Source organism: Eumetopias jubatus, unplaced genomic scaffold (genome assembly GCF_037043125.1).
Source record: "Eumetopias jubatus isolate StellerSeaLion01/CBP00866 unplaced genomic scaffold, mEumJub1_p1.0 scaffold_6, whole genome shotgun sequence".
In the NCBI taxonomy this organism is placed as follows: domain Eukaryota; kingdom Metazoa; phylum Chordata; class Mammalia; order Carnivora; family Otariidae; genus Eumetopias; species Eumetopias jubatus.
The window spans coordinates 83,446,855-83,463,392 of record NW_028274812.1 but is presented as its reverse complement, the minus strand read 5'-3'; the positions used below and the strand labels follow the sequence as shown (position 1 = coordinate 83,463,392).

General features: G+C 41.1%; 1 protein-coding gene across 1 annotated transcript in view; it reads left to right on the top strand.

Annotated features, from left to right (window-relative positions):
• Positions 1-16,538, top strand: part of KCNQ5 (potassium voltage-gated channel subfamily Q member 5) — a 495,907-nt gene that overhangs the window by 324,879 nt on the left and 154,490 nt on the right. The window contains exon 2 of the mRNA XM_028097505.2: positions 6,189-6,279. Coding sequence (XP_027953306.2) covers positions 6,189-6,279 — 91 coding nt within the window. The remainder of the gene's footprint in view (positions 1-6,188; positions 6,280-16,538) is intronic.

The following is a 16,538-nucleotide window of genomic DNA, read 5'->3' as shown; positions in this document are numbered from 1 at the left end:
TGTAAAATGGGATATGACAATATCTTTGATTTCTTTGAGTAACAAAGTCACAAGTACTGCCAATACCATCATGGTTTGTTGCCGTGGTTAGTGACAAAGAGGTCATTTTTTTCCCATCCATGCTCACAGCCCCCCTAAATTCTGTCCACAGACCCCTTGGAGGTCAGTGGACCCTAGATTAAGACATTCTGCATCCAATGACTCTTTTTGATTTATTTATTTGAGAGAGAGAGTGAGTGAGAGAGAGAGAGAAGGAGCAGGGGGAAGGGGAGGGAGATACAGACTCTCCGCTGAGCAGGGAGCCCGATGCGGGGCTCCAGCCCAGGACCCTGGGATCATGACCTGAGCCAAAGGCAGACACTTAACGACTGAGCCACCCAGGCGCCCCATATCAAATGTTTCTTGCCACTGCTCCCACTTTTATTCAATCAGTAGAGAGGAGGAGTGGGTCGTGGTCAGCTGCCAGGATACATGTGTGTGGGACCCTCAAAAGCAATGACATCAGCAGAACCACACTCGACCCTGGTGGTGTACCATGTCACTGCCAATGAGTGCCATGAGACTGACGTCTGAACACTGTCACCTCAGGGGCGCCATTCTGTCAGTTCAGGGCTTTTTCCAGCCAGGGAACCTTTCTCTGGCAATGCTACTGAAAGCCAATTCATAGCAGAATGTATTCATTGTTCCCCATGATGTCATTCTCCAAGATCAGGAAATGTCCCCCAAATATCCTTTATGCTTATTTACCTAAACCTTATATGCTTGGTCTGCACTTTCCTCAGGATGACATGTTCTGTACATTCACTTCCTCTAAGAAAAAAGTACTTCCATCTTTTTAAACAGACTTTGTGCCCAAGATTTAGACCCAGAATTCCATGTGGATGTCTAAAATTGGATTTATCATCTTCTCAAAATTAATTTTTTCTCCTGACCTTCCTGACTTTTCTCCTCCTGACTTCTGAGGAGCATCGCAGTAACTCTGTATGGAAACCTCAGATCTTTCAGCCCCCACACCCCTTCCTAAACTCTACCACCCAATTTCATAACTCTCCAAGTCAGAGAGCTCCTGTGTTTACAGCTTTCCTCCAGTCCCTCTCTATTTCTTTCTCATTTCCACCAGCTAGTTTACAACCTAACCTGCATCACCATTACTCTTGCCCCTGCTTCTCAACTAACACACACTGCTGCCAATTTGATTTTCCCGGAGTGCAACTCTGATGATAGTTCCCTGTTCAGAAATCTTCAGTGGGGAGTGCCTGGGTGGCTCAGTTGGTTAAGCGACTGCCTTCGGCTCAGGTCATGATCCCGGGGTCCTGGGATCAAGTCTCGCATCAGACTCCCTGCTCCACAGGGAGCCTGCTTCTCCCTCTCTCACTCCCCCTGCTTGTGCTCTCTCTCTCTGTCAAATAAATAAATAAAATCTTTTTTAAAAAAATCTCCAATGGCTCCCCATTATCTAGGGAACTTAAGACAGACCCTGCCGTACAAGCCTCTCCACATCATGGCCCAGACTCCCAATTCAGCACCTGTCTCACCCTGTGCTACAAACTTGATAACTTTTTGTTCATGAAACAAGGAACAGATATTTTACTTCATTTATTTTTTTGCCTTATTGCCTTTCTCATATTGTACTCTCCTTCTAGAATGTATTTCTCCAGAAAGTTCTCTTGTTGCAAGCCTACCCTTCCTTCAAAGACAATCTCAAGCATCACCAATTTATGAGGACTTTCCTGGTGTGCCTCCACCATTCCCAACTGAATAGAAGAACCCCCTCCCCCACTTTCAGCCTCTATAACATTTTTCTTGGCATTTATCAGCCTCTACCCTTCATTATGATCCAGTACAGTAGTCCCCCCTTATCTGCAGGGGACATGTTCTAAGACCCACTGTGGTTGCCCGAAACCGTGGATAGTACCAAACCCTATATATTCTGTTTTTTTCCTATGCATACATACCCATGATAAAGATTAAGGTATAAATTAGGCACAGTAAGAGATTAACAACAATAGATAATAATAAAATAGAACAGTTGTAACAATATTCTGTAATAAAAGTTATGTGAATGTGGTCTTTCCCTCTCTCAAAATACCTTATTGTACTGTACTCACCCTTCTCCTTCGTGTGATGATGTAAGATGATAAAATGACTACATGATGAGGTAAAGTGAGGTGAATGACATAGGCATTGCGATGTAGCCCTCGGATCCTACTGACCTGTCAGAAGTAGGATCATCTGCTTCTGTACTATGGCTGATCACTGGTAACTGAAACCACAAAAAGCAAAACCACAGAGAAGAGGGGGACTACTATATGTTCATCTTACCAACCACGTTAGATTTCTTTGTTTTTATTTAAACTCCAGCTGCGTTAGATTTTTTTATTCCTTAAAAATAAAGACTGCTTTAATGTACCCCTTGTACCTCGGTAGTGTTTGGTACACTGTTTTTTCACAATGGGTACTCAGTATATGTTTTCAATTGAACTGAAATGATTCCTATATAATGAATTTACCGGGATGACCTGCCTTACATTTTTCATGTATCACTGAAGGATGTTCACTAATGCTAATTTATTAATTGATAAATTTTAGTGATGCTGTGCTTTCTTCTGACCTTCACCCACATGGTCTCATGGTCCAGAACACTCCTTCTCCCCAGCCATTCAAACCATTGCGCTAACTCCTGCTTGGCCTTCAGGGCTCAGTCTGACCATCACTTTCTCCAGGAAGTCTTCCTAACCCCAAGTCTGGCTTCAAAGGCACGCAACCTGTGCGTTCCAACAGAGCCCAACACTTACAAGGGTGCCACAAGTGGTGCCATACTTTGCTGTCACCATCTTAAAATTCTTAATAGTTTTTTTTTAAGATTTTTCTTTATTGGAGAGAGAGCATGCATGAGCGAGGGGAGGGGCAGAGGGGAAGCAGAGGGAGAGAATTCCAAGCAGATCCACGCTGAGGGCAGAGCCCAATGCAGGGCTTGCTCTCACAACCCTGAGATCATGACCTGAGCCGAAAGCAGTGTGTCAGATGCTTAACCAGTTGAGCCACCCAGGTGCCTCTTCAGAGTTTTTTAACAAGGGCCCACATTTTTACTTTGCCCTCGACTCCTCAAAGGGAGTGAGCAGTCCTGCCTAACCCCTTCTCTCCTATATACTCCTGGCGCCCCCTGTATTTTCCCAATCTTTGCAATCATCACTCAGAATCTTAATTTTCTATTTACACTTGTTCCATGTTTATTTACTTAATATTATTTTATTTAAACTGAATTAACATAAATTAAAATAATTTAATAAATTTCATATTTATTTAATTTTCTGTTTACTACTCTGTATACCTCAATAGACCTTAAACTCTGTCAAGGCAAAAAAATGACTCAGCTCAGTATTATATACTTAATCAATATTTGCTGATTGGCTAAATGGATGAGTGGTTGAGGAAAGGAGGAATTAGTGAATTAATGAATGTATTTATCTATGCATAGCCCTTTGGGCAGCCTGAACAATGGAGGTCTTTGGCTTGCTGTCTTCAGATGGCCCCGTATAGACATAACAGAATTCTAGTACAGAAACTACTCTTATTAGAAAACAGTGTAAAATTGGCTCAAGAAAGAAAAGGGGCAAAGTAGTGACATGAAGGAAAAAATTTAAGCAACACCCAAATATTAGTGAAGAAGGAACTAGCAAAAGGACTCATGATTATTATAGTTCTGTTTTAAACACAAACATAAGAGACCATGAAGATAGCACTGGGATGCTCTTGGAGGAAGAAGATGTCTTAGTGATTAAGTAATGCCCTGCTTGCTTTCTGGTAAGCCTGGACAAGGAGAGCATACCTAGATAACAGCTACTCACAAAGAGGGGAAACATCTGTGGCCGTCTTTACCTGATGCCACATCATCCTCCTAACTATCTGGGTGATCCCTGAATTTCATTTTCTCATTAGTAGCTTGGGGCTTTGTAGGTGCGCTGGAATTCCATTGGCAGCTTACAATTTCCATTCCATTAAGGCCAAACTCAAAGTATAATCCAAAGTATCCTGAATTGTTAGATGCATGACTCAAAAGTATAGTGAGTGGTTATTAACGACGTATTCTGGATTTTTTTTTCACTTATAGACTCCTTTTCCTTGGAGACTTAGTCTATTTGAAATGATAATTACTTCCCTCTCAGTTTGAAGAGACAGAGAAGTATCCCCAAAGGTCTTGCAGAATCAACAATGTTACTGCCATTCTCATCTATCTACGTTCATTCAGCAACACTGGGCAGCAGCTCAAGGGAAAACAGTGCTAAACCCTCTTTCTGCTACACAGCCTTGGATGAGTTATAAAATGGTCTTAATTCTCAGTTTTCATATCTGTAAAATGGGAATAATGATATTTCTACTCCATAAATTTGTGAGGATAACATGGATAATGCATATGAAAGTGCTTAGCACCATGTCCATGTTAGTAATTATTATCAACATATAGAACATAAGCAATTATGAACTTCCACTTGGTTCTGTGTTGGAATAGATATAAAGAAATAAGGAATACATGGTATTGGTTAAGGGTCCACAAACTTCTCCTCTAAAAGGGTCAGTGAGTACATATTTTAGTCTTGTGTGCCATATTGTTCTGCCACGACTATTGAGTTCTGCAGCTGTAGCATGAAAGCAGCCATAGACAATATGTAAGCAAATGGGTGTAGCTATGTGACAATAAAACTTTATTTACAAAAACAGGCTTTAGGGGCCAGTTTGTTCCCTAGGCCATAATTTACCAATCCCTGGCTATAGGTTCTTGGGAGCTCCCAGTCAAGTGCGGTAGAAAGACTTGGATGATGTGTCAGGGCAAGCCTAAGCAGGCAGAGATTAACTCCAGTGCCATACAAATGAATGTGGAAACTGATATTTTAGGGGAGATTACTGTATGAGCTTCCCAGAAATACGTAAAAGTAAAAAGTATGTCCTAGAGCTCAGGTATTGGTTGTTTTTTTTAAGGTTTTATTTATTTACTTGAAAGAGTGAGGGTGCATGAGTGGGGGTTGGGGGAGGAGCAGAGGGAGAGGAACAAACAGACTCTGCGCTGAGAACGGAGCCCGATGTGGGGCTTAGTCGCATGACCCTAAGATCCCGAGATCGCGACCTGAGCCGATACCAATAGTCCGTCGCTTAACCAACTGAGCCACCCAGGTGCCACTGTTTGTTTTTTAATCTTGCATTTTAGGATAAGTAACTTCAACTTAAAACACAGCCTTCTCTTTTTATTAGACATTTTCCTTGGGAACTCAGCTCCCCACTCCCATATCCTGAGAGTACCATTATTTGGGGAATAAAAATGTCTGTAGATTGGTAGAAAATGCTGCTCCTCACTTCTGCTCCCTAGCACTGTAGTATGAATAGACAGAGCTGAGGGGTCATCTCAAATTCCCTGCAATTTGCAGGGAAATGGAAAGTACATGGGGAGCAGAAGAAATCGTTCCCTTCCTTTTCCGTTCTTATTAATATTATAAAGGAATGACAAACAAGTATCCATGAGCAAAATTAGACTGTGAAAATGAGCCAGTGGCTTAGTAACAACCACTTAGAACATTTGATGGGTCACCAGCACTGCCGAATGTGAGGTGGATTCTGCTTCTTTGATAAGAGAACAGCTGTGGCATGTGCTCCCAGGGTAGGAAAGCAAGAACACACTTTCGGGGCCTTTCTCCCCTCTTGTGAAAGGTTTTATGGGAGGTTCACACATTCTCAGATGCAGACATTTAAATATGGCAAGCAACACAGACGCAACATTTTCTTCATCAATGAAGTTGTAAAGGAACTCCATGTGCACAATACATTTTATTTACACATAGAGAGAGAGAGAGAGAGTGAGGAAGGAGTGGGGGGGGTGGGCAGAGGGAGAGGGAGAGAGAGAATTTTAAGCGGGCTCTGGGCCCAGGGCAGAGCCCAATACAGGGCTTGATCTCAGGACCCTGAGATCAAGACCTGAGCTGAAATCAAGAGTCAGACGATTAACCGACTGAGCTACCCAGGCGCCCCCATATTATATTTTGATATTCAAAATGGCTAGTCCCTTCCAAGGCCTTTAGGATTTAATCAGTGCCAATTTAAATAGGTCTGGTGCTTTAAACTATAGAAACAAGAAATGAAGTCTATCATGATAAGGCAAGGTTCTTATCAGATTTCTCTTTTTTGTTGTTGTTTTACAGTTTTCTCCTTGTCTTTGGTTGCTTGATTTTGTCAGTGTTTTCCACCATCCCTGAGCACACAAAATTGGCCTCAAGTTGCCTCTTGATTCTGGTAAGTGATACATATGAGCAAAAATGTACATAAAAGTTTGCATAAGAACTGTCTATAACATTTATGCTATGCATTGTATCCCACAAAAAGTTCTATCTAGAAAAGAAGAGAGTTGTGAAGTATAAAACTCAAAGATCACTGAAATATTGGCCTGCCCATTTTAACGTTTAGTCAATCCTCAGAAATATATACGGATATTCAGTGCTACTATTACATAGCAATATCTTGTGTTATAGTTACATCAAAAATAGAAGGCAGGACTTGGAAGCAGTTTTACTTATGTTTATCTATGTTAATAAACAAATTATAAGAAGAATCAATATCCATGAGGTCTCTCATAATATTGCTAAAAGTCACAGAATAGAGAGCATTTTCCAATAACTGCAATTTGGCAGTAGGTAAGTGTAATTAGCCCAGAACTATGAGAATATAGCACCTCATAAGAAAACAGAAGGCTCCTTCATGCTCTTTTCAACTAACAGACTACATTATGAGTTTTGCTGCTAATGCAGTTACCTGCCTGGTAAGAAATTCTGCAGTTAGCTCTGTTTCCATTATGCTGTCAATCCTCAACCACACAGATTGCTCAAATCATTTCAAAATGGAAAAAGACCCCAAGATATTTTAGTCTGAATTATTCTGGGCCTCTTAACCTCTTTTACTTTCTACTACAACTAAACTATATCACTGTATACTCAGATCCAATCTGATTGAAAGTTTGGTTCATTTACATCCATTTTTGATCCACTCACTTAGTGCAAAAACATCAGACTTGACAGTCTCAAAACTGTCTGAATGTACTATAAATTGAAACGATTCACTTCTGTAAAGACTGGTGGACTATAGAGGAGGAGAGAGAAAGGGTATGGGGGGAAGCTGGCTTCTGTGCCCTAATAAAGAGATGTTGGTTATGTACAGCAATAAACATTTAATATAAGAAAAGTATTCTTACCTTGAAGGTGAAACTGAAAGATCTCAACTCATGTAACCTGAGCTAAGAGCAGCTGTTCTTCCTACCTGTGCTTTCAGATGGCTAGTTTGTGCTTGAAGTTACTAAGACTTCACCAAGTCTCTGTCCTACATCAGGGAGAAATCACTTCTGAGCCTGGAACAAATCTATCCCAATTTGTTTCCATACAAATTGTGCTGGACAGTATATTGTTAATGTTAAGGTTACTACTTTGAAACCCAGCATAGAAAACAGACCAAAAAGCACACCGGGGATTTGTTTCATTTGTGAGGTTTCCATTTGGGTAGCAAGTGGGCTTTTAGCCTCATGTACCCCTTTGGTAACAACAAATGACCTTGAGCCCGGGGTTTAAGGCACCACTGGCTTTTAGGTTCATACACAAAATTGCAACTAGGAATTTTTGACTGAAAAAGTACATCTGACTTCTAGACTCGGAAACATGAGAAACTGGATCTACTGCAAGACCAGTGATATCTATTATGAATGAATCAAGCATTAAGAATCCCATAAAAAGGAATTTTTCATGACCAGGTCAAGAATTCAAAATGTTAGGTTTACATCCTTCAAATCTCCGAAATATAAATTCCTCCATTGCTAACAAGTTTCTAAATAGTCTAAATAGACATTACTAATGAGTTTCTAAATATGTTATTAAAAAGCCCAAGGCTGATTCATATCTTGATTTTTAAAACTTTCTGAGCAGTGAACAGTTCATTACAGTTTAGTAACTAGGGTGCATTTGAGTAGATAATGTAGATTTTGTCACATATCCCCCAGTTGGGTTTTTTTGTTGTTTGCCAATTTTATTGAAATATAACTGACATATAACATTGTATCAGTTTAAGTTGTATCATTTGATGACATTATATATGTATATATGCAAAATGATTGATTGTCTCACATAGTTACCGTTTTGTGTGTGTGGTAAGAATTTCTAAGACATACTCTCTCAGTAATTTTCAAGTATACACTACACTATCTCTAACTATAGTCACAATGCTGAATGTTAGATCCTCGGAACTGATTTGTCTTATAACTTCGAGCTTGTACCCTTTGACCACCTTCACCCTTACCGCACCCACACCCCACGCCCCCCCCCGCAACCATCAGCCTACTCTGTTTCTATGAGTTCAGGGGTTTTTGTGTTTTAGATTTTACATATAAGTGAGACCATGCAGTATTTGTCTTTCTCTGTCTGACTTATCTCACTAAGCCTAGGGCCCTCAAGGTCCATCCATGTTGTCACAAATGGCAAGATTTCCTTCTTTTTATGGCTGAATAATATTCCATTGCGTGTATGTATACAATGATTCTACTTCCTTCAGATATATACCCACAAGTGAGATTGCTGGATCATAGGGTAGCTCTATTTTTAATTTTTTTCAGGAACCTCCATACTGTTTTCCACAGTGGCTGTACCAGTTTGCTTTCCCATCAACAGTGCCCAGTGGTTCCCTTTTCTCCCCAACTTCCCCAGTATTTGTTACCTCTTGTCTTTTTTATACTAGCCATTCCAACAGGTGTGAGGTGATATCTCATTGTGGGTTTGATTTACATTTCGCTGATGATTAGTAATGTTGAGCACCTTTTCCTGTACCTGTTGGCCATTGGTGTCTCTTCTTTCCTCTCTTAGTCTTGAATGCCTTTGGATTTGGCAAAGTAGAAACCAGTCCCATTATGCAAACGAGGCCTTTGTTTTGAGCAATACAGTGATTACTGCAGATACACATTCTCAGAAATGTTGCTTTGCTTCCATAAGAAGAGCGCTTGCTTATCCTCCTACTGTTGTGCAGCTGGGATAAATTGTCAAGGTGTATGTTTTAAACCAAAGTGTATTCTTTTTTTTTTAAGATTTTATTTATTTATTTGAGAGAGAGAATGAGATAGAGAGAGCATGAGAGGGGGAGGGTCAGAGGGAGAAGCAGACTCCCTGCTCAGCAGGGAGCCAGACGCAGGACTCGATCCCGGGACTCCAGGATCATGACCTGAGCCGAAGGCAGTCACTTAACCAACTGAGCCACCCAGGCATCCAACGAAAGTGTATTCTTAAAAACTTACCTAGAAATACGCAGGCTGTGTTGCAGGTCTAAGATTTCCCTGATGTTATTCTTCTTCATCAGTGTTTCTCCAAAAAGGATATTTTATTTAAAAGTCTCATGCTCTCCTGACCGAGCTAGCCAGGCAAATGCTAAAAAAAAAAAAAATCCTTTATGTAGACAAAAAAAAAAATTCAAGTCTAGGCTTTGTTTTTATTTTCTTATTTAATAATTAATAAATTGGGAAAACATGCATATTTTAATTCATTTTCATAATTAGTTAACATAGCATATCATAAAAGTTCAGTCCGCTGTAGAATATTGGAAAAAACCAAGAGATATCTTAATGGTTTAGGGAATCTTAGTTATTCTTTTAATGTGTATGTTTGAGACAGTTAACCTGATTTCAAAGTCCATCTTCTGAATATCTAATCAAACAGAATTCATAGAACACAATTCTGACAAGCAATGTTTTTAGTGAACATTTGGCAATTCTAAAGAATTGCCATCCAAATGGTAATATGAATGGCTTTTAAAATGTTTGCAAAAATTTATAATAACGTCACTTTTGTACACTTTTGGCCACAAATAAAACACCAGAGAAATAAATTTAGAGGAACTGTATATAAAGGATCCGTCAAGATTGTGTATTTTTTCATAGCTCTGTCCCATGTGGGTTTTTTGGTTTATTTTTTTTTTTTTTACATTTTAAAAGATGTCCCTATATTCTAACTGTAATTCCATTTCTGTGGAAGTAACAGGGCCCACACTTCTGACAGGGAGCACACAACAGGCAAACTGGCTCCTAGACAAACTTTCCAGGCCCCTCTGTGACACTCATGCCTTCCATCTGTTTCCTTGAGGGGACCAGCATACCAGGGGCAGACCATTGCTTTGGACTTGGTCTTGCCCACCTCCTGGAGTTCCCATGGAGTCTTCAGCTCTCCTTCCTCACCCCAAGGGAAGAGTCCTTGTCATTCTCAACTAGAATGACACTCCCAGGACTACTTATATACTTGTAAATTACTGGCCTTGGTTACAAGCCAAATGGACATGTTGGGGTTTTGGAATATAGGTTCGGTGGGGTATAGTCTGGAACCCACAACCAAGAAAGAATTCTTGAGACGTCTTTGGTGCAAAATGGTGATTTTCAAAGCACGGGACAGAACCCGTGGCAGAAAGAGTTACTGCCCCAGGGTTGTGAGTTGTGGCTAATTATATACTTGGGAGTTGGGGGAGGTAAGGAAAAGGGAGGTTTCAAAAGAACTTTCATATGCTAAAGAAGACTCCTAAGATACCAGAGGCCTTGTCTTTGTCAAGTTAAGGTTGTTTTTCCTTCTAGCAAGGCATTAACATGAAGATAGTTGGGAGCTTCCTGAAGGAACGTAACTCTGCCCACTTCATGTATCTGTCAATGGGCTGCAGGTTATAAGGACAATTCAATTGTATCTACGTTTCCTTCTGGAAGCTAGGTTATTGATAGAAATGCTTTTGTTCTTGTAAATTGCTAAGACTTTTGTAAGAACGTCCATTTGTTTTTCCTTTCCTTAGCTTTAGGGCACCAGCAGTGCCTGAGGAATGTCACACATATCCCATGGTGGGGGGGGGTGGCGGGGGGGGGGTGCGTTGTGAGGTGTCAGCTTCTGCTTTGTCCTCAGCCTGCCTGCAGCTTGCCTTCGGCTCCCTCATCAGACAAATTCTGTCGGAATTTGCTGTTTTATTCTTCTCAGTTGTGCAGCCTGGCATTTCATACTATACACCAGGTTCCCTTGTTTGTCTCCACAGAAACAGTGGGGCACAGACTTGAGAACGTGATCTAGACTCTAGAGCTGGGTACGATGAGCTCAAATTCCACTTCTACCACTTTTTTGTATGTGTGCCGTTGGGAAACCACTCCTCTGTCCTCATTATCTCATCTGTTAAAAGTGGAGAATAACACAGCCTAGTTCATAAAATTGTGAGGATTAGCTAAGTTCAAGTGCTTAGAACAGGGCTCAGCACAGGGCAAGTTGGCAAATATTATAATCACTGGTTCTTCCATATATAATGAAGCCTAATAAGGACAGTGAACAGGGGAATATTTGAAAATGCTACATCTGAGAAAATAATCACACTTTTCTAATAGAAAACAAGTATCTTTGCTAGAATTTTCTCACCACGAACACTGCTAATTATGGCAGCTCTCTTTTTTTTTTTATGGCAGTTTTCTATACAAACATGTTCATCTAACTGAAAGTGACTCAATGGCACACATTCAGCGAGAGGTATGTGTTCATAATAACCACTTATTTTTGGTGACTAATGAACAGATTCTTACTGTCGTAGTTCTTTGGTAAATGCATCTGAGGAAAATGCTCACGGCTTTCCAAGTACTTCTCCCCGTGTCGGCATCTGCGGGGCAGAGCACCGGGCAGGGATGAGTAGGTCTGACAAGGCTGCCTGCTCAGCCCTCACTCTGGGGATAAAATTTATGAGCTCCAGAATATAGTACGAAGCTGTGTACCCAAATACCGAGGACAACTAAAAGCTGGCGTTCATTTCCTATGTTTTGTAAATTCTTAAAACTGAAAGGGCGCTAGCATTATTTAAGTGCCTTTCATTTATCAGACTCATTGATTTCTTATGAAGACAAAAACAAACCGTAAGAGATGTTCAGTTCAAGTATTAGTCCTCTCGTTTACCAAATGGCTAATTAAGTTGTGCAAGATCATGCACTGGGTATGAGACCAAGCTAAGATTCCAGCCTAGGCCTGGCTGATGAAAAGCCTGGGCTATCTTCACGGCATCCAGCAACCCAAATTCTCCTGCCTGTTAGTCGAGACTAACAAGTCCTACTAAAGTGCATTTGCCACTGCTCAATGAAGCAGTCACAAAGGTCCAAGGCTTCTTTGGGCTCCATATATGCCCAGTGATGCCTACAATCCTTTTACTTAGAATAAGTGAGTTTCTTTCTTTCATAGAAAGTGTACTTACTAATTTACCACAAATGGGTGTATCAGTTGGGACCACTATACGTTCTTTGTATCAAGAATTCTAAATACTATTTTATAAACAATCAAAAGCCTGATCTTTGGGGTAAATAGTCAAGCATAAAGTTGTGCCTTCTAGTCCCAGTTTCCATTGCTCAGGTGAGCAACGTTAAAGGAAACTCTTTTATTTCCAGGGTAAACTATTGTGGAAAGTTTTGTTTTGGTTTGTTTTGATTTCGTTAGCCTGAGGTTGTATGTTTTAGCATTTCATGTCCCACCTTCTTAAGAACAATGCTGTTTAGAATGCACTTCCTCCCCATTGAATAATCTGGCCTTCCCCATCAGTTTTAAAGTATTCATTTTAGGTCTTAAAATGTAGATTGTTCAACCCATTGAAAATAGATGACCACTCCATTAATTGAAGTGACATATGTTATATGCCACATTTACATGGAAGGTGGTCATTTCTAAAATTGCCCACCCACAAGCAATAAAAGGAATGCCATTATCATTTTAGCAAGATAGAGAATGTTTCCCTATATTTGCTTCTCTACCCTCCTGCTGTGTTAGAAAAGACTCCAAACCACAAATGGATTGTGCTAAGCATCTGGTTGAATACTCGAACACATGGTCAAATATTCAGGTTTTCCCAAACATCTGGGTGTTTGGCACCTTCTAAACAGAGCATATGCATATTTGCTAGTTTTGCTGGTTTTGCTTCATGTAGCGAAGCAAACGTGGGTTTGCTGTTTCTTTGCACAATGAATCAGTTCCTAAATGTGTACGAATCCAATTTAGATGGATCTAATTATATCTTAAATGCACTAATGGAGCTTACCATTTAAAGAAGATCTGTAGTGAATCCTTTTGTAAAGTGAACAGTCCCCTTGAAAAGCTAATAACTACATAATTGATCTGTGTTACATGTTTGTTTTCTTTCTCTAATATAGGTGTATGTGGGTTTTTTTTTTTTCATTGCTATATGAGCATCCATTATCTCACACGGTATTGAAGAATTAGAGATGTGGCCATTTCCCACCTGTCAGTATTAGTAAAGGTTGGAGCAGGGGGAGGGACCAGCCACAAACATATCTGCCAGTCCCTGAAAAGTAGAAGGGTTTGTATGGGTTTGATGTAGAAGATTACATTAAGTCTTTACATGTAAAGTTCTGGCATTAAACATTGTAAGAGAGGATAGCAGAGTATAAGGGTAAGAATCCATTCGAGGATATTAAATTTTATGTTTGTAATGGCAGTGACAGAGTATGAGATATTAAGCAATCAGATATGAGGAATGAGTGATGCTTCTTTATGTTTATCACATCCCTGTAATTTACTGCAGAAAGCTCTCAGAATACCCCAATGAACATTGAAAACTGCAATTATTTTCCTTTGCTTGTCTTTCATCAAGGAAAATGCAAATAAACTTTAAAATGATTCATGGAGACTAACAATCCTCATCAATCTGCTGATGACTGAAAAGAAACAGCAGGAGTAGTTTAACACCTACGCTGAATCTTAACAGAGGGATAATAATATAGTAAGTTATCCTGTGAAAAGTGTTTCACGTATCGGGGGAAAGGCTTGTTCGAGTTAAAGGTAATGAAATTGTGCCTGAAAAAGACCACGTCTCCATCTATAATCAGGAAGGAAAGAACTTCACACGTTTCTGGTGTGAGCCCTCGTGTCTGGCCAAGTGACCGGTCTATCAGAGAGCTGCCCTGCGCAATTTTGTTTCCAGACTGGAGGAGAAGTGCTGCAGACATCCTTAGGGCTCTGAGTGAACCACACTCCATCAGGTTCATGCTGATGCTGATCTCCTGTGCCCTTCTGAGCTCCACAAAAGTATATTCCACTGAGAAAGAAAGAGAGAAACAAGGTGACATAATAAAGATCAGAGGGTTGCTGGAGAACAACAAGAGTGCAGGATGATTGGCAATAGAAAGAAGAATGTTCTACCCTTAACGCCCTTCCGGGCTTAAATAATGTCCACCATTTGAAACCTGGGTCAAAGCTTAGTCCGTTAAACTGTTTCTTCCCTCTAATTTCCCTGGCTACAGGCTACCTGACATTGTATCTCCTCCCTCATTTATTTATTTAACAATAATTATGCAGCACCCAATACGAGCAAGGCATTCTATTGTTGGGCCCTGAGGAGATAGCAATGAACAAAACAGGCAAAATCTCTGTCCTCCTGGAACTCACATTTTTATGGAGGAGATAGTAAACCATTAGGCAAATCAGTATATTAAGTGTTATAAATAAAAGTAAAGCAGAAAAGAGGAATAGATAGCATGGTTACAGAAGCCCACTGGAAAGGGTAGCTGTAGCAGAGACGTCAGTGAAGTGAAGCAACAAGCCATGCAGAGATTTGGGGGAAGAACATTCCAGGCACATGGAGCTTCAAGGATAAGAGCCCCGGGCAGGAGTGCACCTACTGAGCCAAGGAAGGACAAGAAGACCAGCAACAGCTGAAGGAGACTAAGGGGGTGGGGGGTGGGGGTGAGTGAGGGAAAATGAGGCACTGGTGGGACTATAAATTTCTTCGAAAAAGGATCCAGGGGCACCTGGGTGGCTCAGCCAGTTAAGTGCCTGCCTGGGGCTCGGGTCATGACCCCAGGGTCCTGGGATGGCCGCCCCCCACCCCACCTCTGGCTCTCTGCTCACTCCCTCTGCCCCTTGCTCCTCCCCTTGCTTGTGCTCTCTTGCTGACTCTCTCTCTTTCAGATGAATAAATAAAATCTTTTAAAAAAGAAAGAAAGAGGATCCAAAGCCAATTCAGCATCACTTAAAATAATGGTACCTGGTGCAAATTATCAATAAGCATTTTGAGAGAAGAGGGCCAATTGTTTAATTGGACATCAATATTGAAACTTCACAGGATCGTGGATATGGCACCGACATTAAAACAAGATGCAATACCTGACCTTAGAAAGCGCTGGATTAAGGGAGTCATGGGATTGGAGCCATTTAGAAAGCGAACAAAGTCATTCCTATGAAACACGATGGAGCCCTAAACAAAACAGAGACAGTGTGAACCTAGGAGAGGAAATGAACCGGAGCAATATAGTTTAGAGGTTCTGTCAAAACTGTAAATCCCAAGTAATTGGTCGGTGCCTCACAGAAATTCTGGGGAGGGCTCTTCTCAGAACTGAGAAATTCTGCCCCTCGCATGCTACATAGCTCCAAATTGTATGCCTCCTGCCTCATTTCAGATCCTGTCTGCTCTCCATAGATTTCCAGATATTTCCCTGAATCCTGACTGCCCCCTCTCTTAATTTCTCCAGGCCCAGGCCCTTAATTCAGATGCACATTAAATGTTTTCTACATTCCAGCCTCGGTGCCAGGGACTGGAGCCTCAAATATGAACAAGACCTTGTCCTGCCCTAGAAGCATATCCTAAAGAATATTCTTGTCTACGACCTCTGACTGAGTCTAGAAAAAAATTAAAAGCCTTGAAACCATGGGTACAGAGAATAAATGGTGAAATTAGGAGATGAAATAGAAATGGGTTAATATGTCATTTTTTTAAATTCCCACTTTAAGGTATATGCACATGAGAGAGTAGACCTCTCTCATCTATTTCTCATGAAAGTCACAAATATTATCAAAAACTATTTCCAATATAGGTTACTACAAATGGCACCCCTATCTTGAACATTGGGTTGGTGATGTGCAAAGGCAAAATCTGGAAGCCATGACGCGGGTCCCCTTTCCCACGCAGGCAAACATCAGGGGCCACAATTAAGGTGAGAAACAATCATGCTTCTGCAAAGTAGATTAGAGAAAAAATTTCCAAGCTGTAAATGGCAGCTTGACAGACACCATTACAGGCTGGATTCAGTGAAAATGCTGCAGACCTGGCTTCCTCAGGGGCTATAAATCACAATGAATCCACAGGACGTTCCTGGAAAATGGAGAACAGGAAAGAGGCTGCGAGTGTGACAGGCCCTCCGGCCGCGGCTCCGCTTGCTGCACGCTCATCAGGGAGATTCAGTGCCACGAGATCGCAGCGCCGGGGAATACCTGGGAAGCTCTCCTCCTGGAAGAACACAGCAAAATAGCCTTCCCAAGGAAATGCAAACCCCGGACCCAAACCACCTTTGGGCGAGGACAGCAGTGAGGAAAGTGAGGGAGCACCACCCCCAGGAATGCAGATGCCAGGGAGGACTCCCTCTCTCTCTCAGTCCCCACCACCGACTCTCGTGAATATTGTTTTTTAAATCAGGTGAAATCAAGAACAACTCAACATCAAATGCCATCTTACAAGAAGAGAAATCGCCA